Here is a 23850-nt window from a genome sequence, read left to right on the forward strand (position 1 = left end):
TGAATAGTCATCCATCTATTTTCCATTCCGCTTGTTCTCGTTAGGGTCATCATGGGTGAGCTGAGCCTGGCTCGGTCGAGTTTGGGCGAGAGGTGGTGTATACACCTTTCGTAGAAAACACAACCACTCGCATTCACACGTCGTAATGAACATGCATGATTTGAAACGTGGGAGGAAGACTGAGGATATGGAAAAAAACAATGCAAAAGTAGAGCTTGCAAACTCCACACAGAGGGGGCAGAGCCTGTATTGAAGCCCCCAACCTCAGTACTGTGACTCTAATGAGCTTGCCGTCGCTGCTTTGACAAAATGATACTACCAAACATTCCATATCCAAGGTTCCGCTCAAATGTGATGATTAGAACCATCCCCATGAAGATCAATGAAGGAGTCCCCATTACATCACCCCAAAGTCGCTTGCAGTTGCTATAATATGATATGTAAGACGAGTAGCCAATCAGAGAGCAGCACTCCCATTGGCTTTGGAGTACAAAAACTCGTAAATGGACATGTGACCCAATACCTATAGCATCGACTGCACGGTGCTCCGAGCGTGCCCCCCCCCCCCACACACACGCGCGTGCACATCGTCCTACTCAATGGGGGTATGTGAAGGCGTCATGGCGATAAAGCAGTTCGCGCGCACGCTCACACGCCCTACCTGCCGCCGCCAGGCCGTCCGGGCCCGTTTCTCCTGCTCCATCCACCGTATTCATCCTCCTGCCTACTCCTGCTCCTCCTCCTTCTCTCCTCCACCTCCTCGGGCTCGCTCCTCTGTAATGTATCCTTGGTTGCCTCCTCCCCTGCCTACCAGTCCATACCCGCGGCTTCACATCAGATAGGGCTCCCGAACTAAGCTAATATTAGTCCGCCGTAAGGGACGGATGCGTTCCCCTCCTCCGATCAGTGTTGGTCAGTGATGGTGCATCCTCCACGTTCAGTCTCAACAGTCCTCCTCCTCTTCCTTTCTGATGATGATGGTGATGCTTGCTACGGCGCCGCCGCCGCCGCACGGCACTGCATCTCACGCTTCATCGTAAATGCTCGCGTTACCGTTACCCTATGCACGCACCATCACACGAACCGGTATCGAGCCCCCCCACCCCCCTCCCTCGCCGTTCTCTCTTGATAACCTCGCTCGGTCCGTCACCGAGTGGCCCCAGCGCGCATGCGCGCTTATAGGTGCCGTGCACGAGGGCTGCACCAGCTGCGAGCCCGCGCGCGAACGTTTCGACGTCGGGCAAATCCGCGTGATTTATTCGAATACGCTCAATTGTGCACGTGTACAGCTCTTTGTCTTCACTCGTATGACAATTCAGTGACTTTTTGTATTAGTTGAACGACTAGGAAATACACAGATGCAGCTTTGAAAACAATACATTAATGTGTCAAAGTATAAATCCACTATTACATTTGAAATGTTTTTTTCAGTATTTTCAAATACAATACACAAACACAGGAAGTATGTATACAAAAAAATGTGCACACGCTGTACACTGTACTCAAAACTGCAACAAAAAAAGTCACTGTGTGTTGACCGTCCTTCTTCCTACTTCTACAATATACATTGATTAATAATTGACCAATATAAATGCAAATGACATGACTTTGGCCTGTAGCACAATAAAGTGCCTTAGAGGTCAGAGTTCTGTGACTGATGTAGACGTACTCATGACATTTCCCGTTCTTTTCATTAAAAAAATATAAGTATATCAAGTACAGATTGTGTTTAAAAAAATCAAGTCTGATTTACCCTAGATACATCTATCCATCTACAAGAGCTATCTAAAAATGGCCTATTTCCATACAGATACTTTTTACCTCTAAATACCTTTCATGATAGACAACTAACATACATTTGTAATAGTTACATTTGCACCGTTTAACAATATGAAGGGAGGGACCGACAACACCCTGACGTCATCATAAAGCGCCACAGAAATACCTATCCAAATTGTCGCAGCGAGGTGACGTCATTGTGTTTATGTTGTTAAGCCCATGTAAGCTAGCCTAGCGAAAAGTGCATTCGCATGCGAATGGTATGGCATTTGGGGTCCCTAATGGAGCATTAAAACGGTGATTACTCAAACCCACTTTGTATCGTGAAGTGGGTTTATGTAATTGGCACGTTGAGCGTTAAATTAATCGATTACTTACTACAGTTACAATGGAACGGACTGAGGAGGCAGTAATGCATCTAAAGCGACAAGTGGAGGACTCAAGTCTGAGTCCTGCTGACAGAATCCACCTGCTGAATGATACTTTAAAGCGTGAGACCTTTTCTGTCTTTCCATTACTCAGTATCTTTTCTCTGATGCCACAAAGTATAGTACTTTTATGACTGATGTGAAAGTTCCAATGTGACATTTCCAATAGTTGATAATTGGAGATGTCACATTGGCCCTCATTTACCAATTTGTGCACAAAACGAGCGTATGCGTCTAAAGGTGATTCGTCAATATCTTTGTACCTGAATGTGTGTGTATTCTATAAACAAATTTAGAACATTCTCAGACTATGCGTTTGCACCACTAATGAAGGATCAGCTGCTGACAAAATTTCAAAACACATATTTTACCCAAGATGCACAACATATTGAACCAACAGTCATGTACATAAACATTAAATAATGATAATTCTAACAGCAGTTAAATTAACAAGTACTAATGAGTTGACGGATGTTCTCAAGTGCTTGGATGTGCTTCTGTTATACGTGGGGGGGAAAAGTAAATGTTGTCTCCTATCAAACCCAGAGTTTCTGGACACGGCAACGGCCCAGAAGGATACCAATGCACGGACCAGAATCACGTCTCATTTGTATCAGAGTGGAATCCTAAGCCACTGTATCACCCTCCTAACGCTGGGTCCCCAAAGGCTGCAAAGCGTCTGGGGAGCTGCCGTCACGCTGGCCTCCCTTACAAGGCAAGTGGCAAACAACAGGCCAACAACCTTTTCTCTGTTTGTTGTTCTTCACCATAAAATACAGAACGAGGAGGTTTGCTTCAGCTGACTTTCTGTCTTTTGACTTTAGTTCCTGTTGCGTTGGGGTGGAGCCTGGTGAATTGTCTGAGACTTTTCATAAGCTATTCCTACCATCAGTCATGGATGGCGTCCTGTCTTTGGCTAGTCATCTTGCCATGCGAGCAGAGGTGAGGTGGCACCAACAAGTTCACCTATCGCTGACGTTAAGATGCTGACTGACCTGTGCGGCGTCAGTGTGTTTTTCTCTTCAGGAATGTGATGGATTCTGTCAGCTGGCTTCTGAGAGAGCATGCGCAGCTCACCGCGCAAGGTGGGTGCCCTCCTATTATTTGCAAACTACTGTAGCATGTACGTTTAAGCCGTTCATTTATATGGTTGCTAAAATTTGTCTTTTGATGTGACAACTGCAATTGAAATGAATTTAACCACACTTGCATGTTCTTAGTTCTTGGTTCTACCCACTACGAACTCATCCAGGGCTGCGATGAGGTCACTGTGTCACTGCTCTGTATCCACATGTGGATCAATATATGTACGGCAAGCAGGTATCACACGTGCGCTTACGCACGCATGCACAAACGCAAAAACACACACGCAAACAATTTTATCGTTTGTTGTAGAAAATAGCCATCTGAAATACTTTTGTGTGTACAGTGACTTCTTGTCTAGTTTAAGCGACGACGCCATTCGGCTGCTACTCAATGAGGCTGTTTGCCAATTAGCTGTGACCTCTGATGGGGCGCTGGGCGGAGCATCTGTCAGACTCATCCTCCACATGGCCAAGCAACTGCCGCTTCAGCCCTTCCTCTTCAACTTCAAAGGTTGGATGGCAATGTCTGGGCAAATCTCATGAGTTTATCTGCAATCTGTTTGCTCCTGGTTCCCCGTTCCTCCGTTCCCGTTAGTATGTATGACTAAATTTAATTCAGTGTCCATTTCAAATGAAATAGTCTTTTAATGCCCCATTCCGCCGTAGGCATTCAACAAGATGGTAACACATTGTTTCTGTTTTACAACGCGGATTTTAGCAAAGCAAGATTCAAAAAGTTCAAGCTTGGCTGTTTGTTTTTGCAGGTTTAGACAGCCTATTAGACAAAGACTGGCGAGGACGGGGCTTTGACAAGGAAGTTGATCAGCTGATTGCATTTATCCAGTCCCAGGAAAAAAGTGTGAGTCACTTGTGAGAGTCGCTCTGTCTGTTCACAAGCTGTCTGTGCTGACGTCTCTTCACTTCTAGGCTTTGGCTGACCGTGTGAGAGCGGCGTGTGTGATTCAGGCAGCCTGGAAATCATATGTGACCAGACGTCGAGTCAAGAGTCTTGGCAGAGTGGTTTCTATGCTGCAGCGTCGCTTCAGGTGTGCCATGTGATTAAAAAAGAATTATGCCAACAAGTGTAAACTAATGATTCAAGAAAATCTATTATTCTCCCTGTCCTATTACTTTCTCTATATCTTTTTGAGAGCTGTTAATAACCTGCCTATGCCTGTGTGTGTTTGTGTGTGTGCCAGGGCTCGCCGACGACAACAACAACAACACAGGGAGGAACAGCGGTTGCAAGAGGAGTTGAATTATCAGGTTAAAATATAGCACTCGCTTAGCATACAACTGCATCAGCCATCACCCAAGATGACTGTGTGTTGTGTGTTTGTGTTTGTGCAGGTCTGTTTGCAACGGCTACAGGGAAGGACAAAGTTCCACCAAAAACAGAGAGAACTGCTTCAGCTTCTACCGCCTGGTACACTTGCGCAATAGGTCGCTTGCACGCTGCTCAGAGCAAAGCATACTGTGAAGTCTTTTTATGGGTTTCTCCAACAATCTTCAAAAAGGTTGATAAACCTTCAGTATAGGATCCCTGTAGTGAACGGGGGGGAATTGTGGAAAGAAATTCCAGGAAAAAAAATCAGTAAATACCCAAATGTCAATTGAGGGATCAAAGCACATTTCAGGGGTGGCCAGCGCCCTTCGCTTTCCCTCCTCTAGCTCTGCCAGTGGTTTCAGCAAACCATAACCCATTTTCCGCTTGTATATTTGGGAGATTTTGGGTTAGGTTGAATTTTTTGCCCATAATTTATTTGTGGTTAATCAGAACAACTTTCAAAAATAAACAGGCAAGTATTTTAAGTCCCACCACGGCAACCAATTGGCCACTTAAGTCTGACTGGAGTCAAGTCATGTGACTTGAGCACTTCTGACATACGCAGCCCCCCATATGCAGTCAGTCACACATGTTGTATCCTTCTCATGTCCAGACCAGGTGCAGCCGTACCTGCTAGAATGCGAGGTCCGTGCAGCCGTGTTGATTCAGAGCGCCTGGCGAGGCTTTCTAGCCAGACGAAGCATTGACGCGCAGCGACCTGCACTGAAACTCGCACGCACACAGCAGGATGCCGCCAGAACCCTCCAGAGAGCTGTATGTCTTTTTTTTCTTTCTTTTACACATTCTCTTAAGCACATTCAAGGGATACTCAATACCAGTTTTCATAAACCGATACCAGTAAGAGTGCTCGATTCTTGAGGAGTCACGATACAAAGTATCACTATTTTCATACCTAAGATTTATCCCCGATTAAACAATGACAATTTTAAAGAAAGACCTATCACAACGTAGCAATTTTCCTCAAATTCCAAGAAATTAATGGCATTTTATATTCTTTTACTTTCTTGTTCCTGATTGAATCCAGCCACAAGGGGTTTCCGACATTGATATTGGTATCAGCCCACTGTCATGAATACTAAGGATGGTAACAGCACCTATACTGTAAGTCTGACTGAGATCTAACTGAGTCTGACTACCTGTGCCATCTTTCAGGTGCGTCACTTTCTCCAAGAGCGTCGGGCAGCTAAAGTCTTGGCCTCCGGACCTTGCTGGATTGGCCAGAAGGGTTTGACTGATAGCAAGAGGGCAGTGTTGAAGAGACAGGTGGAGGAATATATCCGTGTCCATCCCGTAAGGCACTTTACTGTTAAATGACTTTAACACAGGTACACTGAACAGAAATCTGTGCCACTGCTGAACATGAATGTACTTTTTACATACGATGTATGCATGTGCGTGTTTGTGTAGTCAAGCAGCGTGAGTCGTCAGCAATGTGAACAGCTCCACATCGACGTGCAGTGGCGGCTACAGGCACTGCTGCAACAGGCGGTGCGACAACAGAGGCAGGAGCAGAAAATGGACTCACTGTTGGCTCACACTCACACTCAGCTGGATCTCCTCAAAGGTTTTTGTTTTGTCTTTTGTGATTGACTCATTGTTTGAAATATATGCACTGATGTCAGGACACACCAGTCATGGCATCAGTATGAGATTGAGATTGACTGGCAACCAGCTCAGATTGTTTTCATCCTTTCGCTGGGATTGGAAATGGAAAAGTCTCAATTGTCTCTCTTCCTCCGCAGATGCCCCACCACTCTCTGCTGTCACGGCGACCGACATCAAGTCTTTTCTGAGCCCTTCCGGTACCATCGCCACTCGTGCCCGTGACGCCCACAATGCCAGGCTACAGGCCAACAGGCTACCCTGGTGGCGGACGCTGGGGGAGAAGACTGCCGAATTTAAACCAGAGGAGGAGATTGAGCTTGGCCTTGGGGGAGTGGACAGCAGATGAGGAATTGTCCCATTGTGTAACCATCACAGTGGTTTTTGTCATTGTTTTGTTGCTATAGTAAATAAATGTGCTATTTTTTTTTATTTTGACTAATTATTTTGCATTTATTTTCTTCAGTCTGAAGTGCTTTGTGAGAGAAAATTTCATTCGCTACAAAAGAATCAGATGCTGGTGCAACAAACAGCGTGCATCTTTCGAAACGATTTCAGTCTTTATTGTGTAATGCCACACGACTTAGGCAACATGATTTTTTTTGCACTTTAGAGGTCACACAAAGGTGCATAACACTGTTTTATTGATCTCTTGGGATAGATGGGAAGTGGAGATCAGGCAAGGCGTGGTCCAAGAGACGAGGCGAAGACGTGGTCAGGCGATAGGTCGGTGCCGGCGGTGGTCAATTGTGGTCGGTAGATAACGAAACAGGTCGGCAACTAGAGCCTGCCAAAGCGTGGAACGGCACATACAGGGACTTACTGACAACACTAGGTGGGACTTACTGACAACACTAGGTGGGTATTAAATAGGAACTGAAAATGAGCAGAGGCAGGTGCATATGGTTCTGTTGAAGAGTGGGTGTGGCTGTGACAGGTACACTGGGTGGCAGGTAGCATGGTACGTGACACTTGAAGCTTAATCAAATTGAACCAACTTCATTTTAAATATGTAACAACTACTCCATGTTGTGTTAGTAACATATTCTTTTTTATTTCCATGCAAATTGAGTTAATTTTGGGGGGTACTGGTAAAAGTGGTCTTGCGTTATGCTTTTCCATCTACTAGGCACTCAAAAGCCTCATTCAACTAGCGATGATGCAGCATCAAGACCAACATGAGGTAGGTTCATTATCTTCCTCAAGGAAATTTCAACCCGGAGATTGAAAGAGTGCGCACACGTTGTATGAGGCGATTTCTGTTGTGTCTATGAGAGAAAAGTTTCCTGTAGTCTTCATATGAATATATTTCAGCATGAAGTGTGAGTGGATTGCAGTTGTGTTTGTTTCACTTCTCTGTCAGAGCATTTCAGTAGTTTGTGTAAGGAGATTTAAACTAATGTAGGCGCGTGACTGGCCAACCAGCTCATTTTGGGGGGGGATGCTAAAGCATCCCAAAAGTAAATCCAAGCAATCCCCCCCCAAATAAAAAAAAGAACACTTTTATTTACTGTAAGTCTTTTTTTTTTTAACTAGCTAGAGAAATGTTAAAGCCACAAGGTGCTTGGTAGAAACGTAATATTTTTCCCAACAAAAATAGAGCGCGACCACACTCATTTTGCATTAAAAATGGTTTGATCCAACCAGTGTCTCCCGCTAGACTGAGCCAATGCCCAAGATTGAATGTGGTCCGGGGCCCAAACTGTCAGCATCCCTAAACTTGAGATCCTAGAAGGATCCCTGTTTGCACGTATGCATTTGTGAGACTGTCTCGCTAGTTGTTGTAACTAGTTGTTGTCTAGTTGTTGTTGTTGTTGTAGTTGTGTGAGACTCAAAGGAGCAGGCTGGAATGCTTTTGTTTGCAAGAACTTTATGTTTCCATGTCATCAATATTTACAGTCAGTAGTGGTTCAAACACAATTTGGTGGTCAGCGCCTCAACGTGTCACTACTTCTGCGTCTGTCCACCTTTGTTGATGACGTTCTTGAGGAGGGTGACCAGTGGTCTCTGCTCGGCCTGGACCCAACCTTTCATGAAGCCGCCGTAGCGTTTGATGGGGGGCGGGCTGCTCCAGCGAAAGTGCTTCATCTTGTAGGCGTTGTCTTTCTTCTGGACTCCGTCCTCCTCCATCGCCCCCTCTTCCTCTGAAACTACCGGCGGCTCATTCTTTAATTCGCGTCTCATCTCCCCGGGGAAAACCTCACTCGACTCTTCTTCCACACCGTTGGGCGTGTATACTTTAATGGGACGGCGTTTTCGGCCTACGGGTTTCCCCCAGCGGAAATGCTCCATGGAGTAAGAGCGCTTGGCAGGGGGGGAGGGGTCAGACTCAGGAATGGGGGGAGGCTGGAGTGGTCCCGGGTTGGCGTTCAAGTCACAGAGGTCGGCATAACAGAGCTGCAGACAATCCTAGAGTGAAGGAATGTAAAGACGCCTACGTTAGGTTGCACATTTGCATGAGGAGCTGACATTCAGGTTTTACCATCAGGCTTTTTGAGTCCAGCTCCTGACAAGATGCATGCTCCCAACACTGACTGGCGGCTCCTCTGGCCATACCCACAAGCACCACTGTCGCTAACAGCCATGTAGGATACATCCTCCTGCCAATCAAGAACAAACACACACCTTCAGAGAGAGCACCAGCTCAGCAACAATCGTAAAGAGGTCTTGGAAAAAGGAGGGATAGATTTTCTTCTTAATGCAATGTACATTAGTTGTTTTATGTGTTTATTTTGAGCACTCAATTTACAAGAAAAGCTTCATCACAAAAGCTCAGTGGCCTAGTGGTAGAGTGTCTGCCCTGAGACTGGAAGGTTGTGGGTTCAAACCCCGGCCGGGTCATACCAAAGACTATAAAAATGGGACCCATTGCCTCCCTGCTTGGCACTCAGCATTAAGGGTTGGAATTGGGGGGTTAGATCACCAAATGATTCCCGAGCGCGGCACCGCTGCTGCTCACTGCTCCCCTCTCCCCCAGGGGATGGATTAAAATCACACGGGGATGGGTTAAATGCCGAGGACGAATTTCACCACACCCAGAGGTGTGTGTGACAATCATTGGGACTTTAACTTTAACTTTAAAAGATAATTGACACTAATAATTAATAATAATAATTAATAATAAAATAATTATTAACACTGGCTAACATTTGTTTAAATCAGCAATGCAAATGATTTTTTTTTAACTGATTCTGAATCTGCCCCTGTTTTTTGTCAAGCATATCAGGTTTTAATAATAATAATACCTTCCAGTGTGCCCTGACGACTTCCTAAAAAACTGCTGGTATAGGCTCTAACACGCCTGTGACCCTTATGAGCAATTCAGAAAATGGATGGATTGATAGATGACAATAATAATAATAATAATAATAATATTAATAAAACATTTACTATAGTATGTAATAGAGCTAAAGTTTTTTATTTTTATTGTTTTAATTTTTATTATTTATGAATTAAGGGTTGGGTATAGCAAAAGGTGTTTTTTTTCCGGCAACATCAAAACTATAAATTACAATGTATGGTCAAATCTGTTTTTATAGGTCAAACTTACAAAATAAAAAACTGTTCAGAGACTTGATGTGCTCCAAAAAAGAAAAACTATTTCTTAAATCAGCACCACGAATACATTTAGGGATTTCTAAAGCCATCTCTGACAAGACTTTGCAGTTACAGAATGAAAACAATCAAAGTAGTCTTACCTCTCGTCTGTCTTGGTCTTGGTTCTCTGATGCTGATGCTGGGTTCTTGTATCCTCTTGGGTCAGCCCACCTTTTATATTGTCACCTAGCGGAACGTACACACAAACACAAATACACACACACGCAAGGCCACATGCGCACATGTCGTTCATTCTTTCCCCCAGTCTTTGTCGAGATTTGCTGTATAATTGACCATGTGATGAAAGCATTACTAATGGCTTTCACTTCATCATGGAAGCCACCACCCATTGGCTGCTGTGTACTAAATGTCAAACATTGGATTGTGTAGATTAACACCAGGTTGGGATGTCGTCAGTGGGATTTAACCTGCAAACCGAGGTGTACGGTTACACACCCGCACACCTGCTACCCCCAGTGTCCTTTTGTCTGCAGGCTCAGCATCGCTCAATAAGATTGGCCATGCCTCTGTAGGGTTCACTATGACATTTTAAAATTCACTTCTTGATATTCTTGAACCTTTACAAACATATTGGGAGTGCCTTGTTGTAAACATCTCTCGGTTGTCGGCCTACCATCTTCAGAAGGAAATGATTTTGTGACCATCGAAGTACTGAATACATGCATCAATCCGCACCGCTTTAACACTCATTAGAGTGAGCGGGTGAGCTGGAGGCGGGGTGATCTTAAACTAGTCACAGGGACAAAAGCAGGAATTCCTCCATATTTTGAGGAAATGTCATTTCTACGCCCCATGAGACTTTGTATGTTAAGGTACTTTAAGAACTCTTGTGTCCACCATACACATGAAATCAAATGTGATATTATTGCGCCACAGCTCTCAAGCTTTAAATTCTCAAATTCACCCAGCGAGTCTTTTCCGGAGGCTGTCGTAATGTAAGCCATGTTTGATTACGCACATTGCTCCATGGTGCAAGTTCAAAATGTTGCTTTTTTTTTTTGCTGCAAGTTCAACTTCATCTGGTTGATAGTACAACAGCTGTGTCAGACATTTTTAAATGCTATGGAGGCTTATGATCTTTTTGAAAAGGAACCAAAAAAGTGCTGTCAGCATCAAAGTGACCAAAGTCATTTTTCTCTATTAATTTACCTTTGAAAACAATTCCGATGACTCTTATGAGTTGATATTGGGCTTAGCGGCTAGCTGCTAGCCCATATTGCTGTCATGTAAGGGATGGATGGATGGATGGATGGATGGATGGATGGATGGATGGATGGATGGATGGATGGATGGATGGATGGATGGATGGATGGATGGACGGATGGATGGACGGATGGATGGACGGATGGATGGATGGACTGACGGATGGATGGACTGACGGATGGATGGACTGACGGATGGATGGATGGATGGACGGATGGAATATTAGATGTTTTGTTGTGTTCTTAATTAGTGACTGAGTATAATTTCAGGATGTGGATGTGTTGATGTTTGTGATGGCAATAGTAACTTAAACTGGGGTACAACGATCCAACTTGTCCTGTACGGAAGAGGATTAGGGCCAAGAAGAAAAAAAAGGGGGGTCACAGGATTCTGACTTTTTTTCTCAGAATTCTGACTTTAAAGTCACAAAGTGGGAATTCTTACTTTAAAGTGAGGATTCTGCCTTTAAAGAGAGAATTCTTACTTTAAAGTCAGAGTTCTGAGAAGAAAAAAAAGCCAGAACCTTGTCACCCCACTTTTTTTTCTTTACTGGCCCTAATCCTCTTTCGTTGAATGTGGACCATTTATTTTCCACTTCTTTTAAAGGTCATGCGTCCGTTTCTCGATTTTCTTGCCTTTAATGGCACCATTAGCCATCCCGGTGCCCTTGAACATCCCTGATAAACAGACTCATATGGGAATGGAATCCAAGTAATGGTTCTTTAGAAAAAGTGACCCAAGGTAAACACTTTTTAATGACTTGTGGTCAAACATTTCAGCCATCATCTGCAGTGACAAGGTTTCATTGGATTTGCTTTACACAATTTGTCAGAAGAACTAGGCTACCAGACTCATGCTCGCTTGTCGGCAGCTTCAAGGATGGTGAAGGCAAAATTTTTTGCCTCCTCTAATAATGCTGACACTCTGGACTGAGTCTGTAAAACACGATAGGACATTAGGTGACTGGGAGATAAACTCACATACATCAATATATTTAGTAGCTTAAGTGTTGGATACAGCAACAGGTTGAATTTTCTTGATTATTTTTTTTCCACCCAGAAGCACTTGACACTTATGGTGAAAAGGTCGCTGGCGGCTCATTCCATTGGCATGTGCAAACCTACCTCCATCTTGAAATTGTCATCAGTAATGTCTTGAAGGTTGATGATGACGTTGTAGTAAGCCCCGAAAACTGCCGTCTCCAGCGCTTTTACTGCAACCTGGAAACCACACAGTCAAAGGTGCTTCCAGCTCAAACATTTCATGATAGCACAAGACCAATTTCTTCTCTGCCTATTCCCCACCTGAATATCTGATTTGCAGCTGATGTTCCCATATAAGACAAGTTCTTTCAGTGATGGCCAGAGGGTGGTAACCTTCTCAGCCAGCGCCAACGGAACACTCACTGCTTGCTTCAGGCCCTCCTGCAAGGCCACCTCTCGCCTGTCAAGACAAGAAACATCATCTACGTAAATGAAATGTCTACATGCGGCTGCAAGGCGAACTTAAGTGTTTCTACCTTTTTACTTCCTCCTTCGAATCTTTGGGCATCTTGAGCGCTGCCTAGAGTCGAAACAGAGTTGAAGTACAAAACCAGAGATGTTCTGAAAGATCACTGGATTGTAAAAAGTACGAATAATGAGAAATCCAACACAGAAAGTGAGACCATGTAGCTGTTGAAGGCAGATGAGTCACTGTCAACCATGTCCAGCAGCTCATTCATAGCGTGATGAAACGGAGGTATCAGTCTCCTCATCACATCGTCCACAGCTTCAAACTGCCTCTTGCCGTATGTCATTTGGCCCACCATGGCGCCGAGCGCCGCTCCCTGCAGCGTTCAAACTGTCATCACGAGGAAAAGATTTAGCGAGGTGACCATTTTTTGGTCGTATGCAAAATTACCAGTGCAGCCACGGCGGCGGAGACTGAGCCTCCGCCAGGAGCAGCCGTCCGAGCGCCAACGCTGCGAACAAATTGCTGCAGGCTAAGAGACGCCAGGCGGCCGTGGTCCTGCGACGTCACCATGTACCTGTCGGTGGCGGGAAGGAACGAAGTACAAATACCAAGTGAGGCACTATGGAGTCCAGCATGATGAACTTCGCATCAGTGGTTATGAAACTCACTCAATTATCCGCTCCTTTGCTTTGAACGGACCCAGTGAGTCGAGGCCCAGCTTGCTGATCACCTGATCACAAACGCAAGGATTTAAAGGTTAAAAACCAGAGGAGCCGTGTGACACAACTCTTGAGGTCAAGCTTTCCTCACCAGTCGCACTTTATGCTCTTCCTCAACGATGAAGAGTTTCTCCCTAGCAATGTAGAAGTCTGCAGCATCCAGAAGAGCTTTGAGAGGAATCAAACCGACAATCTGGGAGCCCACGATGGGCAGCTTTAGATCCTGAGGGCGAATGATCATTGTCAGTGGAAGATACCTGAATACAAACGAAGTGTTAACTCCCAGCAGTTCTGAACGCAACGTAATGTGGAACATCTGACCTCTGCATCCTTGCAGATCTCCTCATAAACACAGTGGAGAGGCGTTAGCTCAAAATCCAGGATGTTGGTGGACACCTGAGCGATATTGGACTCATCCAAGTACCAGCCGATGGCTTGAACCTTTTTCAGCAACCCTGGCTGGGATGTAGGTCAAAAGCATGCATATCTCGTCACCGGGAGTTCATGAGAAAATGACACGTTGGTCGTCACTAAGGGAGTATCATGAAGTTCCAGAATTGCACCTGGTCTTTTCCTCTGCCCTGCTCTCTTATGTCCAGTGCGATGCGATGCGCCTGCTCCTTGGTCCCAATCACGTTTACATTGTAGGCGATGAGGAACTTCCGTGCGCCTGTCACCGTGGCACCCCATGATGCCACAAAGGTGGCGGGTCCAAAGTCTGGAGCCCACTCCTTCTGCTTCAGCTTGACGGCAGAAACATACAGTTGTTTTAAGCACAATTAGAAAGGAATAAGAAATGATATGACAAATGATGACAATAAAAGTAGTTATTGTGTGAATTATCTACATGGATCAGAGTTTTCCAAACAAGGCATACTTATGATTTTACATGATAAAATTCTTATTGCATAGCGTCAGAAAATGTCATTAAATAGGGTGAAGCCCTGAGTCACAGGAAATGGCCAAATCAAATGGCAAACATCCACAAATAATTGCTTTCAAGGTCGTACCTTGTCTGCTAAAGCTTCATACTCGCCAGCTCTCACAGACGGAAGAGTCCTCCGTGCCTCGCTTCGCGCTGCTTCGCCGTAAAGAAACACTGAGAAAACAACATGGTTTAGACTCAGTATTTATGTTGGCTTTTCTTTTCAGAACAAACCTGGCACATGCAACATGTCCGCCAGTTTCTGTCCAAAGATGTTGGCGCAGCGGACGCAGTCTTCCATACTGACGTTCTGGACAGGAATGAAAGGACAGACGTCCAGCGCTCCCATTCGAGGGTGTTCACCTGGACGGACGCATACGTGTCAAGTAATGCATGCACTCATTCTTGAACAATTTGATTACTGAAACTCACTCCTTTCTCCAGTATTTATCAAAATTAAATGTAGTAGCGCAAACTAAACAGATGTCATCGCATTACTCCAATTTGAGCATTAATTTGGAAGTTGGACTTCAGGCTGTTCAAAATTGGAGGCTCACAATTTTAATGTGACTAGGCCTTCTTCATGAGGGCACATTGACTTTTTGACAATTGGGGACATCCTCTCAATCACTTTAACTCAGTTTTATAAACTAGACTGGCTTTTATGTGATATTGCCCCCCCCCCCCCTGGCAATAATACCTGGAGATGATGTCCAGTCAGTCACATTGTGGACTCACCTGAGTGGCGAGTCATGTCAATGAGGTTGAAAGCCTGACGGGCAGCATTGAGCGCCCCTTCCACAACAGCTTCAGGAGAGCCCACAAACGTGTAGACGGTCCGGTTGGTGGAGACGCCGGGGTCAACATCCAGCAGGGTACACCCGGGTGTGCTGCTAATGGCCGCCGAGATGGCGTCAATGACCTGAAAGTTGACAAGGGTGAGAAAATCTATTTCTCTCATCCATTATTTTATATCTCTCAAAGCAGAGGTTTTCAAACTTTTGTGGATTTATGGAGGCCTTACGGGAGAGAACTGTTTTCAAGGACCTCATCAAAAACGTCAATCAAACATAACTACTCCTGTGTACCCTAGAATATCATGGGATTCGAAAAAATGTCTCTTTGTTAGAAGAAACATAAGATAATGATAAAGTATTTTTTTTAAAGAAACAATAGTAATGCTCTGGTAATATCAAGGAAAAAAAAATAATTTTTTAGAAAAAAAATACATTTAATTGTGTGAAAAATTGTAAACTATTTAAGTTGACCAAGAGAGTCATATTTTAATGAGCACATTTTGAAAATATATACCCCATTTTTTTCTTTTTTACCTTTTAGTCTAGAAAAGTAGCATTTATTCGTTCCCGGAGAAGAAACAACAAACGAGACATCAAGCAATTCTACAACAACTAAAATAGAACTGACCTCTTGATTTTTGCCTTCTGAGAAGTTGGGGACACATTCAACCAGCGCAGCTGCCATATTGCCTTTACACTAACCTCCGTCAAAAACTAGCCGGATTCATCTGTTTGCGCCCTGAAACGCATATAAACACACAATTTCAGCTGAATCATTAACAGCAGGTCATCGCAAATGTTGTGTACACAGCAGAAAGCTAGCACCCCTGCAAGGTAGTAGATGCACTGCAACCAGACAGTGCTAAATGTTTAATCAATTGGTAGAATGTCTGATCAAAGTTCATTCAGCTCCTTGCAATATGTAACTCCAGTTTGAAAAACATCATTTCATGTGCAAGTCAGTGATTAAAAAGATGCCAAACATTGCCACTTTTTGGAGGGAACCAAGGAGCAAAGCTCAAACCGGCATGCTCTCATGGGTACATCTGACAGACTGGAATCTTTAAGAGAAACAGGATTTTGGCAGAGGTCAAAAGTCACATTATCCCTTTTGGTTCAACATAAACTAGAAGCCTTTGAAATGAGAAGACAACACTTTCTATCCTGTGTGTGTTTTTTGTTAAAACAGATTATAACTGTTGTGTGTGTGTGTGCGTATATGTGACACAACAGTTACCTTCGATCTGTTTACATTTGAGCCACCACACGTATACAGGAGATGTGAGTGTTCTGTCCATGTTACGCCCAGGGCTCAGAAAACATGCATGTTTGTTTGTTTTCAAACTTTACAGCTCTCATGACACTAAAAGGAAGGTTAAGAGGGAAAGGATATGATTTCCCCATATTCACACCTATGGACAATTTAGAGCAGGGGTGCTCATGAAGTAGATCATCAAGTACACGTAACCCACAAAGGGAGTGTTGGTAGCTCTGATGGCATTAACTCAATCCAAGCCAGCCCTCCCAATATGCTTTTGGGAAATTATGCAAAGTACACAAACATATTACGTATACATACTATAAATAGTTCATATTGTAAAGATAAGAGTTCACTGTATTGTAAAAAATAAATAAATACTAATCATGAAACTTTTTTTTCTTTTTATTTATTTATTTGTTTGTTTGTTTGTTTGTTTGTTTGTTTGTTTGTTTGTTTGTTTGTTTGTTTGTAACAGTGTTGAATCTAACATCAAAAAAATACGTTTCAACGTCAGTGACGAAGAGAATCTACGCGAATTACGCACGTTGTTTACGTAATCTAGTGCAGCAGCTGAATTTTTGGACGCCTTCAAAATGCTCCTTAACATTTTTTGGGGAAGAATTATAACATTTCAAGAGGGACAATGACAAATGTGTTGGTACATCATTGGACTTTTTCTGGACTATTTTGGAAACGTCGAACGCGAGCAACTTTTGCGTGGGGTAGAGGGCCAGCTTCACGCAGGTGAGCCGTAGCGGGCTAAATAGCTGACGGCTAACTATTTTTGATAGCTATAGCTAGCGAGCGACCGGCAGCAGACATGACCGAGTCCGGGAAAACAGTAGGTAAAGTCGAGCACGAAAGCCGTCTCCTTCCCCTCTGCAAAACGCTTATGGACTATTAGTCTGGGATGAATTTCGTGCAGTCATTCAGCTGCTTTTGTGGTCAACATTTTGGTCTATTCTAACGAAGAATGCGGATGCCGACGTATTTGACTATTTCGTGCGGATCCACTGACTAATGTAATCCGTGCAATTATTATGAGTAGTTTTGCCCTTTGTTTTGTTTTAGAATTATTTTGTCAAACGTTAAAACCACACCTCGCTAATACGGACATGAAAATATTGATAACGAGCGTATGTGCATTATGTTGAACTTGCCATTACAATATTTGTCACACAATGACGTTTTCTTTAGAATCCCCAAGAAGACGTCAGTAGAAACCTCTGACTTCATCCACCACCAACGGTTACACTCGCCGCAGAGCCTCGCGTCCAACTTCATGGAATCATGGTGATCTATTATTAATGCTTTTGAAGGCATTCGTAGTGAGCTCCAGAGAGATTGTGGAGTTATTATTTTTTACTCAACTCGATCAGAAACCTGGACGCGGGTGGAGTCATGGCAGCCTCTATCGTCAAAGGTCAGGAAAGCGTTTCCTGCCGCTATCACAATAAATGATAGTTGGGCGATATTTATATGAGTATCTTTTGTTTGTGTTTATGACAGCGCCCATGGAAAGCTGCCTTTCAAAGACGCTGTCAGAAAGCTGATGGGACTGGAAAGCCTGCCCACAGAAACATCCTCGACCACTCGCACAGCAGCAGGAGGGAGTTACAGCCAGTCGCAGGTGTCAACAGAAGCTCCATGTCCTTGGGGGTCTTCATTTAATTTACACAGGTGAGTTTGCTTGTTTAAGCAAAACATTGTGACAGTTCCCTGAGCTTTCTAATATTAGCCATCTGTGGATATTACAGGAGTTGTTAATGCTTGTGTATGTTTTGCTTAAAGCATCACTTAATTGTTGGAGGTCTCATAATTGCTTGACTTGTTATCAGAGATGGCGCTGCATTGGGGCTAAGATGAGCTATCGCCCTGGCAGAAATCTGTGTAGCCCCAGAAAAGCCCCCCATGGCCTGCATTTTATTTGATGTAGTAATACCTCAACATCTGAAATATTTTTTTCTGGGACCTTGTTCATATGTTATAATTTATGTGAATTGAAAAAAAAAAAATCCCATAAGAATATATGTCAAACCAATGTTCTAGCACTAAAATAGTAGTATAATGAAAGGTCACACTTGTATGTTGAATTTTTGTTCAAATGGTAAGACACAAATGTGTTCGAATTACACTTATGGTGGGCAGTTGTTATATTTTGGCAATCGGGTGTCGAGGTATTACCGTATGAGAAAATGCGTATATTTATAAATGAATTCTTCAGGCATCCTTTTTATCGATCAAGTTGATCGATTTAAGTAATTTGTTTTTCAGGGTAAAGTGCCCTTAGATTTTTTCAAACTCCAAAGGTGTGCCTTTTAATAAGGTGTGCCTTTTGTGTGGACCGAATTCCAAAATCTGTAAATGTTGTTGTGTGGCTGCCGCCACATGCGGGAACATAATATGCAGACGTAATATGTAGAACCGAAGAACCAATCGGAGGACATTACGTTCTACGTAAAATGCGTAGATCGGGGCGGGAAACCATTCAGAACTGTAATGCGTACTGTGTTTTTATATCCAGTGGAACGTTAAATATATTCTTAGTTCCTTTTGTATTTTGATGCACATGAGCTGCTTGGCCAATGTTGCACATGGAGACAAATACTATTTTAGTAACCTTCTAACTTAAGTTAATTCCGTAACGAATTTTCACTAAGCTACTATTGTCTATTTTTTCCACCAGATGGCGCCCAAAGCGCGCCTCAGACAGATATCCACAGCGTGTCTTGGCCTCAGAGTGTCTTTCTCCGCAGAAGAGCGAAAATATAAGCGAGAGTATGCTTGGCGGTTCTTGCAATAATCCAATTGTAAGTTTTCCGAGTTCAAAATGCAAATGTTTCCTTTACAGGGTTTTGTTCACCACCTAAACGCATATCTTTGGAGGCGCATGACTCCCTGGCTGAGCTGAGAGGAAATCCACATGATGGGAGGTTGAGTTCCTCCTCACCAGGTTACAAAACAGTACAGGGAGCTGTTATGCAGAAGGTGACGATCAAGTAACAAGTTGCTGGGGTAATCTGTCAAGATGCTACCTAAATGATCTGTCTGTCTTTTGTTTTCTTCTCAGACTACTTCAGCTACAAATGAAGAGTCTTCCTCATTGGAGACACCACCTCGTGCCCATCGAATCGTCAACAGGAGGTTCGGCAGAAGCAAGTCAAATGAGGAGCCGGGGCAGAAAGGGAGAGATATTTGGATGGCATTCAGACAGAAGAAGCAAACAAACAGAGTGGCTGGGCTTCATTCTCGGAGAAAGAAACAGACCCGATCAGAAACAAGTGAGTTGCGAGCAATCTCTGCCACCAACTTCCTCGCTGCTACCAGTTTGTGTCTCAATGGTTCTGCACTTTCAGTTGTTTTATCCAGTGAGGACGACGAACCAGATGAAGGTGATGAGAACAAACCGATTGACCAGACAGCTCAAATACCTCACCAGATACCGGGAGTAGACCCGCAGCAGCCACCCTTCCTAGAGCTGGAGTTTTCGTCCCTTCACACCGGCTTGATGCGTACCGATGCCAAAGGAAAAATGATGGTGAGATGTAAAAATCACTTCATAAAGTATCTGTAAAGTAAATGAAAGTTGTCTGTCAGGAATAGCAGAAACATTTATTGGTTGCAGTGGTGGCTGGTGGCAGACAAACCACAGAGAAAAACAAAAAACAAAAACAAATAAATAAGACACAAAAAACCCGTGACCGGCTTCTTCTGACCAATCTTTGCCGCAGTCCTCACCGCCTTCAGAGTAAAGTCACACTAACCGCTAGGCCAAACCTCCGTGACAAGTGTGTCCAGTTGAGAATAAGTAAGGTTCAAACTAACCACATATTGGTGTCTTTGTGTCCAGATTACATCGAGCGGAATCATCCTCCCGCTTAAAGGTATCCAACGTTTCCTCACAATGGCCCACTCGTGTTTTGGAATGTCCGACATCTCTGTGCCTCTGTCCAACAGGAGAGGATGAAGGCGAGGTCACTGTGGTTGCATCACAATTGAAAGGCTATGGTTTATGGGATGGCGCTGTAGCTTTGAGCGGGACTCTGCTAGATGATCTTGTTGGGACTGCTCCATCGCTACTTTTCCTGTGGGTGACGGATGCTCAGGCCAGTGCGCTACACAGGGAGTTGATCATCATCCTCAGCACTTGTGCCTCAGGTAAAATCGGGAGGGGGCTCATCAGTTAAATGAAATTGAAACCCACACTGGCCACCATGAGACTGTTGAAAGCCTTTTCAAGAACCCATAACTTGCCAATTATCAATTGTCAATTTTTATTTAGCCTACCCTTACCTTGAGTTGTGCAGATGACACATCACAGTTTTCTGTCGATTGTACATACATTTATAATTTTTGGTGGAGGTGTGCAGTCATTTGTTTTACATTGAAAGCAAATCTTAAGTGGCAGACTGTGCTTAGCTGTGGATGCCAACTGCTTTTAATAATTCAGGAGATATGTCTGCTGTCTCCCATGTGAACAAAGGATGTTGTTTTTTGGCACTAAAAATCTGTTCCCGTGGTAGAGATGATGTAATAATAATGACTGTAAATGGTTCTTAGGACCACCGTGCGCCGTTCTTTTACTGGTGATGACAAAGCAGCTTTCTGAGTGCCAAGCGGCACTGCTGGCATCTATGTTGGAGATGACAGAATTCAGGAATGGTCGCTCCTCTTCACCTGTGGGGCTGACCTCCCCCCTAAAGTGGACTGACGGGCTACTACTCATCCAGAATTGTCCCGCACCTCTGAATGAGCATCTCCTTCATCTGCTGGGTCAGTCACCGGTAAGACTAGCCTCTTGTCATCTCATTCTCGTTGTCATCGTGGCAGTTGTGGTTCACCGCTCACGTGGGATTGTGTTTGTCTACCAGGAGATGTCCAACCATTCGAGAAGAAGCTCCAGAAATCAGACCTCTGCTCTGCAGTTGGCAAGGAGGTATGACTGTTGAAACTTTACCTGTGTCTGGTTAAGAACCATACTTTGAATCATTTCATGACTGACATTATTTGCCGGACAGGTTGATTCAGTATCCGCCGGCGCCCTCCAAAGGCCGGATCACAGTGACAAAGGAGGATTTGGCTTGTCTGGAGAGTGGCCAGTTCCTCAATGATGTCATCATAGACTTCTACCTTAAGTGAGTTAATAGGAAATATCAATTATAGCTAAGGAGTATCACCCGCCTCCACTCGCTTGTGTCTTCACTCAGATTCCTGCTTGTGGAGGGTGGGGCCCGCGCCATGGCTGAACGAAGTCACATTTTCAGCAGCTTTTTCTTCAAACACCTAAGCAGACGGGAAAACTACAGCGATGGTTCTGCTGTGGTCTTGTAATAAAAACACATCTTATGTTTGATTAGGAAATGAAAATGTAACCACAAATACATGTAGTTGGTGTGATGACTTTGTTTTCAGAGATCAGTACATGCGGCACCGGAGGGTGAAGACGTGGACTCGCCATGTTGACATTTTCAGGAAAGACTTCCTGTTTGTACCCATCAATGAGGAGTGAGTAAAGTTGGCAAGAAGTCCCCAAAATGTTTATTCCAACCCTTTTTTTCCTTCTCACATCTCACTGGATTTTTGCTGCAGAGCTCACTGGTACCTAGCGGTGATTTGTTTCCCGGGTCAGGATGGCCGCCGTTATGACCATCGTACAAGTAAGCTCATTTACAAGCTACCTTTTAATTGACTGGTAACAGTCTTCAGTGGCTGCTTGCGTGGCATGTTAATATGGAGTGGCACTTTAACGTGTGATCTCTTGTCTTAGGTGGAACCAGGAGCCGCAGGCTGAGATCAAAGCAACCGCCAGTAAATATCACAAACAAATGAACAAAGATGGAAGAATTCATTAATTGATGCATCAGTTTATGTTCTTGCAATCCAATCTTACTTATAAAGCCTCAAGGAATTCTCCTTTGTGTGGGACATACTGTATTATGACTCCATTAGTTTTGAATTCAAAGTCAATTATTCAGTGTATCAATGTTTTAGAGTTTTACTTTAGAATCAGGCTTGACAACAGTCAAATAAATAAAACATTTTAGCATGAAGAAGCCATCATCCAATTTACTGTAGTCTTAACTTGTTGACGTGACATTGTCGGTATTAATCATATCTCTGCAGAAATCGATTAACTTCCCTGCCTTTTAATGAATGTTTTTTTTCCCCAGGCATGTACAGAGCAAGGATGCACGAGGGAGATTACGTCGACGCGGTGAGTGTTGTGCCAAACTGGTGAATAAGCTCCATGTTGCAGTATTTGGTTTTGACCGTGTTTCTTGTCCCCCCCCACAGGCCGTGCATCCTGGTCATGGACTCTCTGAATGTGGGGCAGCATGAAAACGCTTGCAAGCTTCTACGAGAGTGAGCGTTTATATTAACCAGCAACATTTACTGTGTACCCGGAAAATATTCAAAGGTGTTCCGAGTGCTTCACTTTTTCAACGCTATGTTACAGCCTTATTCTCAGGATACAAGTCCACCTATATATATATATATATATATATATATATATATATATATATATATATATATATATATATATATATATATATATATATAGGTGTGTATATATATATATATATATATACACAAGGGATTTTTTTTTTATGTATAAACCTTTTCATGTTGCCATTATAAAAAAAATGAATGAATTTCATTTTAGAATAAGCCACAGTAGGGAAAAGTGAACTGCTCTGAACACTGGATAACTGCAGTCAATGGGAGAAGACTTAAATATGTTTCTGTAAGCCACTTGTCAATCTTGAGCAGTGGTTACTTTACAAAGGTCACCTGAGCATTAACAACGGTGTGTGCAGCTACCTGCAGGTGGAGTGGGAAGAGCGTAAGGGGTTGCATCGCGTCTTCACCGCCGACAGCATGCACAGCTACAGCTGCGGTGTCCCGCAGCAGGACAACAACAGTGACTGTGGTTTGTACCTGCTGCAGTATGTGGAGAGCTTCTTTCAGGTAAATAGATGCCATATGAACACACCTCAAACATGCCATAACATTTGGTTTTGTTTTTGGAATCTGACCATGTGGCTGATGTACTCAAACTCCATACTTGGGTAGCAGTACTAATACTCGTTTAAAATGATAATAATAATAATAATAATCGAAGTACCGATCCAATTTATGGAATGAAATAAAAGTTAAAACCAGACTCAAAATGGATTTTGTCTTTCAAAAAAAAAATTACTCTCACATTACGCTCTCACAGGGAAAAGGACTTTTCTCCAAAAGAGGGTAAAAGTAAAGTCATATCGATGAACTGTTGCTAAAACGTCCAACTGCTGGTGTGCCAGCAGTTTATTCATTGTTTTAATGAAACAAACCCAAGTCTGTGACACATTCATCAATTGATATCTTTGGCTCCCCAGAACCCTGTGGTGCACTTTGACCCACCTGTGTGTTTGGGCCGCTGGTTTCCGAGACAACGGGTGCGACAGAAACGCGAGGCAATCCGGCATTTGATTATGAAGCTTCACAAGAGTCAGTCACAAGCTGAAAATATTTGAAGATTGTACAGTATTTTTGTTTGATATGTATTTATAATTTTGTTCAGAGATACACAATAAAACACTTCAATTATTATTTTGAATCGTTTCACGATTCTTCAACCATCAGT

The 23850-nt window shown here is 43.5% G+C and overlaps 4 protein-coding genes across 9 annotated transcripts; 2 read left to right on the plus strand and 2 right to left on the minus strand.

The window, feature by feature from the left end:
- Positions 1-1949: 1949 nt before the first annotated feature.
- On the plus strand, positions 1950-6674 carry iqcb1 (IQ motif containing B1). 2 transcript variants are annotated; one of them, XM_061272635.1, is made up of 15 exons: positions 1950-2076; positions 2163-2270; positions 2754-2922; positions 3032-3149; positions 3217-3292; positions 3428-3527; positions 3637-3803; positions 4057-4151; positions 4220-4338; positions 4492-4558; positions 4643-4718; positions 5233-5393; positions 5793-5930; positions 6048-6204; positions 6383-6674. In XM_061272635.1, the coding sequence occupies exons 2-15, from the start codon at positions 2168-2170 to the stop codon at positions 6589-6591; spliced, it is 1755 nt and encodes a 584-aa protein (XP_061128619.1). In that variant the 5' UTR covers positions 1950-2076; positions 2163-2167; the 3' UTR covers positions 6592-6674. The 2 variants fall into 2 exon arrangements, with proteins under 2 accessions (XP_061128619.1, XP_061128620.1); XM_061272636.1 differs by lacking the exon at positions 6383-6674 and having other exon boundaries at positions 1959-2270; positions 5793-5965; positions 6048-6187.
- A 1418-nt stretch (positions 6675-8092) lies between these two features.
- On the minus strand, positions 8093-11495 carry LOC133147051 (pro-opiomelanocortin-like). Its single transcript, XM_061271169.1, has 3 exons — positions 9941-11495; positions 8725-8842; positions 8093-8651 (listed from the first exon to the last, which is right to left on the minus strand). The coding sequence occupies exons 1-3, from the start codon at positions 10147-10149 to the stop codon at positions 8190-8192; spliced, it is 789 nt and encodes a 262-aa protein (XP_061127153.1). The 5' UTR covers positions 10150-11495; the 3' UTR covers positions 8093-8189.
- Positions 11496-11798: 303 nt separating this feature from the next.
- ftcd (formimidoyltransferase cyclodeaminase) lies at positions 11799-17733 on the minus strand. 3 transcript variants are annotated; one of them, XM_061270843.1, is made up of 15 exons: positions 17592-17733; positions 15588-15698; positions 14901-15084; positions 14397-14525; positions 14248-14336; positions 13801-13980; positions 13559-13696; positions 13329-13460; positions 13187-13248; positions 12966-13092; positions 12730-12891; positions 12583-12626; positions 12368-12506; positions 12188-12283; positions 11799-11998 (listed from the first exon to the last, which is right to left on the minus strand). In XM_061270843.1, the coding sequence occupies exons 2-15, from the start codon at positions 15642-15644 to the stop codon at positions 11915-11917; spliced, it is 1623 nt and encodes a 540-aa protein (XP_061126827.1). In that variant the 5' UTR covers positions 15645-15698; positions 17592-17733; the 3' UTR covers positions 11799-11914. The 3 variants fall into 3 exon arrangements, with proteins under 3 accessions (XP_061126827.1, XP_061126822.1, XP_061126814.1); XM_061270838.1 differs by lacking the exon at positions 17592-17733 and adding an exon at positions 17387-17524; XM_061270830.1 differs by lacking the exon at positions 17592-17733 and adding an exon at positions 17381-17521.
- On the plus strand, positions 16919-23823 carry senp7b (SUMO specific peptidase 7b). 3 transcript variants are annotated; one of them, XM_061270817.1, is made up of 21 exons: positions 16919-16964; positions 17418-17513; positions 17600-17643; positions 17730-17900; positions 18907-18998; positions 19072-19208; positions 19291-19501; positions 19577-19758; positions 20071-20104; positions 20178-20378; positions 20781-21004; positions 21092-21156; positions 21239-21355; positions 21428-21547; positions 21633-21725; positions 21810-21877; positions 21988-22028; positions 22391-22434; positions 22515-22583; positions 23039-23189; positions 23603-23823. In XM_061270817.1, the coding sequence occupies exons 2-21, from the start codon at positions 17511-17513 to the stop codon at positions 23738-23740; spliced, it is 2205 nt and encodes a 734-aa protein (XP_061126801.1). In that variant the 5' UTR covers positions 16919-16964; positions 17418-17510; the 3' UTR covers positions 23741-23823. The 3 variants fall into 3 exon arrangements, with proteins under 3 accessions (XP_061126801.1, XP_061126792.1, XP_061126783.1); XM_061270808.1 differs by lacking the exon at positions 16919-16964 and adding an exon at positions 17020-17065; XM_061270799.1 differs by lacking the exon at positions 16919-16964 and having other exon boundaries at positions 17508-17643.
- Positions 23824-23850: the final 27 nt, after the last annotated feature.

This window comes from Syngnathus typhle, linkage group LG2, assembly GCF_033458585.1.
Source record: "Syngnathus typhle isolate RoL2023-S1 ecotype Sweden linkage group LG2, RoL_Styp_1.0, whole genome shotgun sequence".
Taxonomy (NCBI): Eukaryota; Metazoa; Chordata; class Actinopteri; order Syngnathiformes; family Syngnathidae; genus Syngnathus; species Syngnathus typhle.

Bases quoted from the DNA above. Each gene is read 5' to 3' on its own strand.
- iqcb1 (XM_061272635.1), top strand. From the start codon at position 2,168: ATGGAACGGACTGAGGAGGCAGTAATGCATCTAAAGCGACAAGTGGAG. The intron at 5,394-5,792 runs GTATGTCTTTTT...GCCATCTTTCAG, and splicing joins CCAGAACCCTCCAGAGAGCT to GTGCGTCACTTTCTCCAAGA. The intron at 6,205-6,382 runs GTTTTTGTTTTG...CTTCCTCCGCAG, and splicing joins TCAGCTGGATCTCCTCAAAG to ATGCCCCACCACTCTCTGCT.
- LOC133147051 (XM_061271169.1), bottom strand. From the start codon at position 10,149: ATGCTTTCATCACATGGTCAATTATACAGCAAATCTCGACAAAGACTG. The intron at 8,843-9,940 runs GTAAGACTACTT...CTTGATTGGCAG, and splicing joins AAGACCAAGACAGACGAGAG to GAGGATGTATCCTACATGGC. The intron at 8,652-8,724 runs GTAAAACCTGAA...CCTTCACTCTAG, and splicing joins TGGACTCAAAAAGCCTGATG to GATTGTCTGCAGCTCTGTTA.
- ftcd (XM_061270843.1), bottom strand. From the start codon at position 15,644: ATGGCAGCTGCGCTGGTTGAATGTGTCCCCAACTTCTCAGAAGGCAAA. The intron at 13,981-14,247 runs GTACGACCTTGA...TCTGCCGTCAAG, and splicing joins ATGAAGCTTTAGCAGACAAG to CTGAAGCAGAAGGAGTGGGC. The intron at 13,697-13,800 runs GTGCAATTCTGG...CCTACATCCCAG, and splicing joins AGGGCAGAGGAAAAGACCAG to CCAGGGTTGCTGAAAAAGGT.
- senp7b (XM_061270799.1), top strand. From the start codon at position 17,528: ATGCTTTTGAAGGCATTCGTAGTGAGCTCCAGAGAGATTGTGGAGTTA. The intron at 17,901-18,906 runs GTGAGTTTGCTT...TTTTTCCACCAG, and splicing joins TCTTCATTTAATTTACACAG to ATGGCGCCCAAAGCGCGCCT. The intron at 20,379-20,780 runs GTAAAATCGGGA...AATGGTTCTTAG, and splicing joins CCTCAGCACTTGTGCCTCAG to GACCACCGTGCGCCGTTCTT.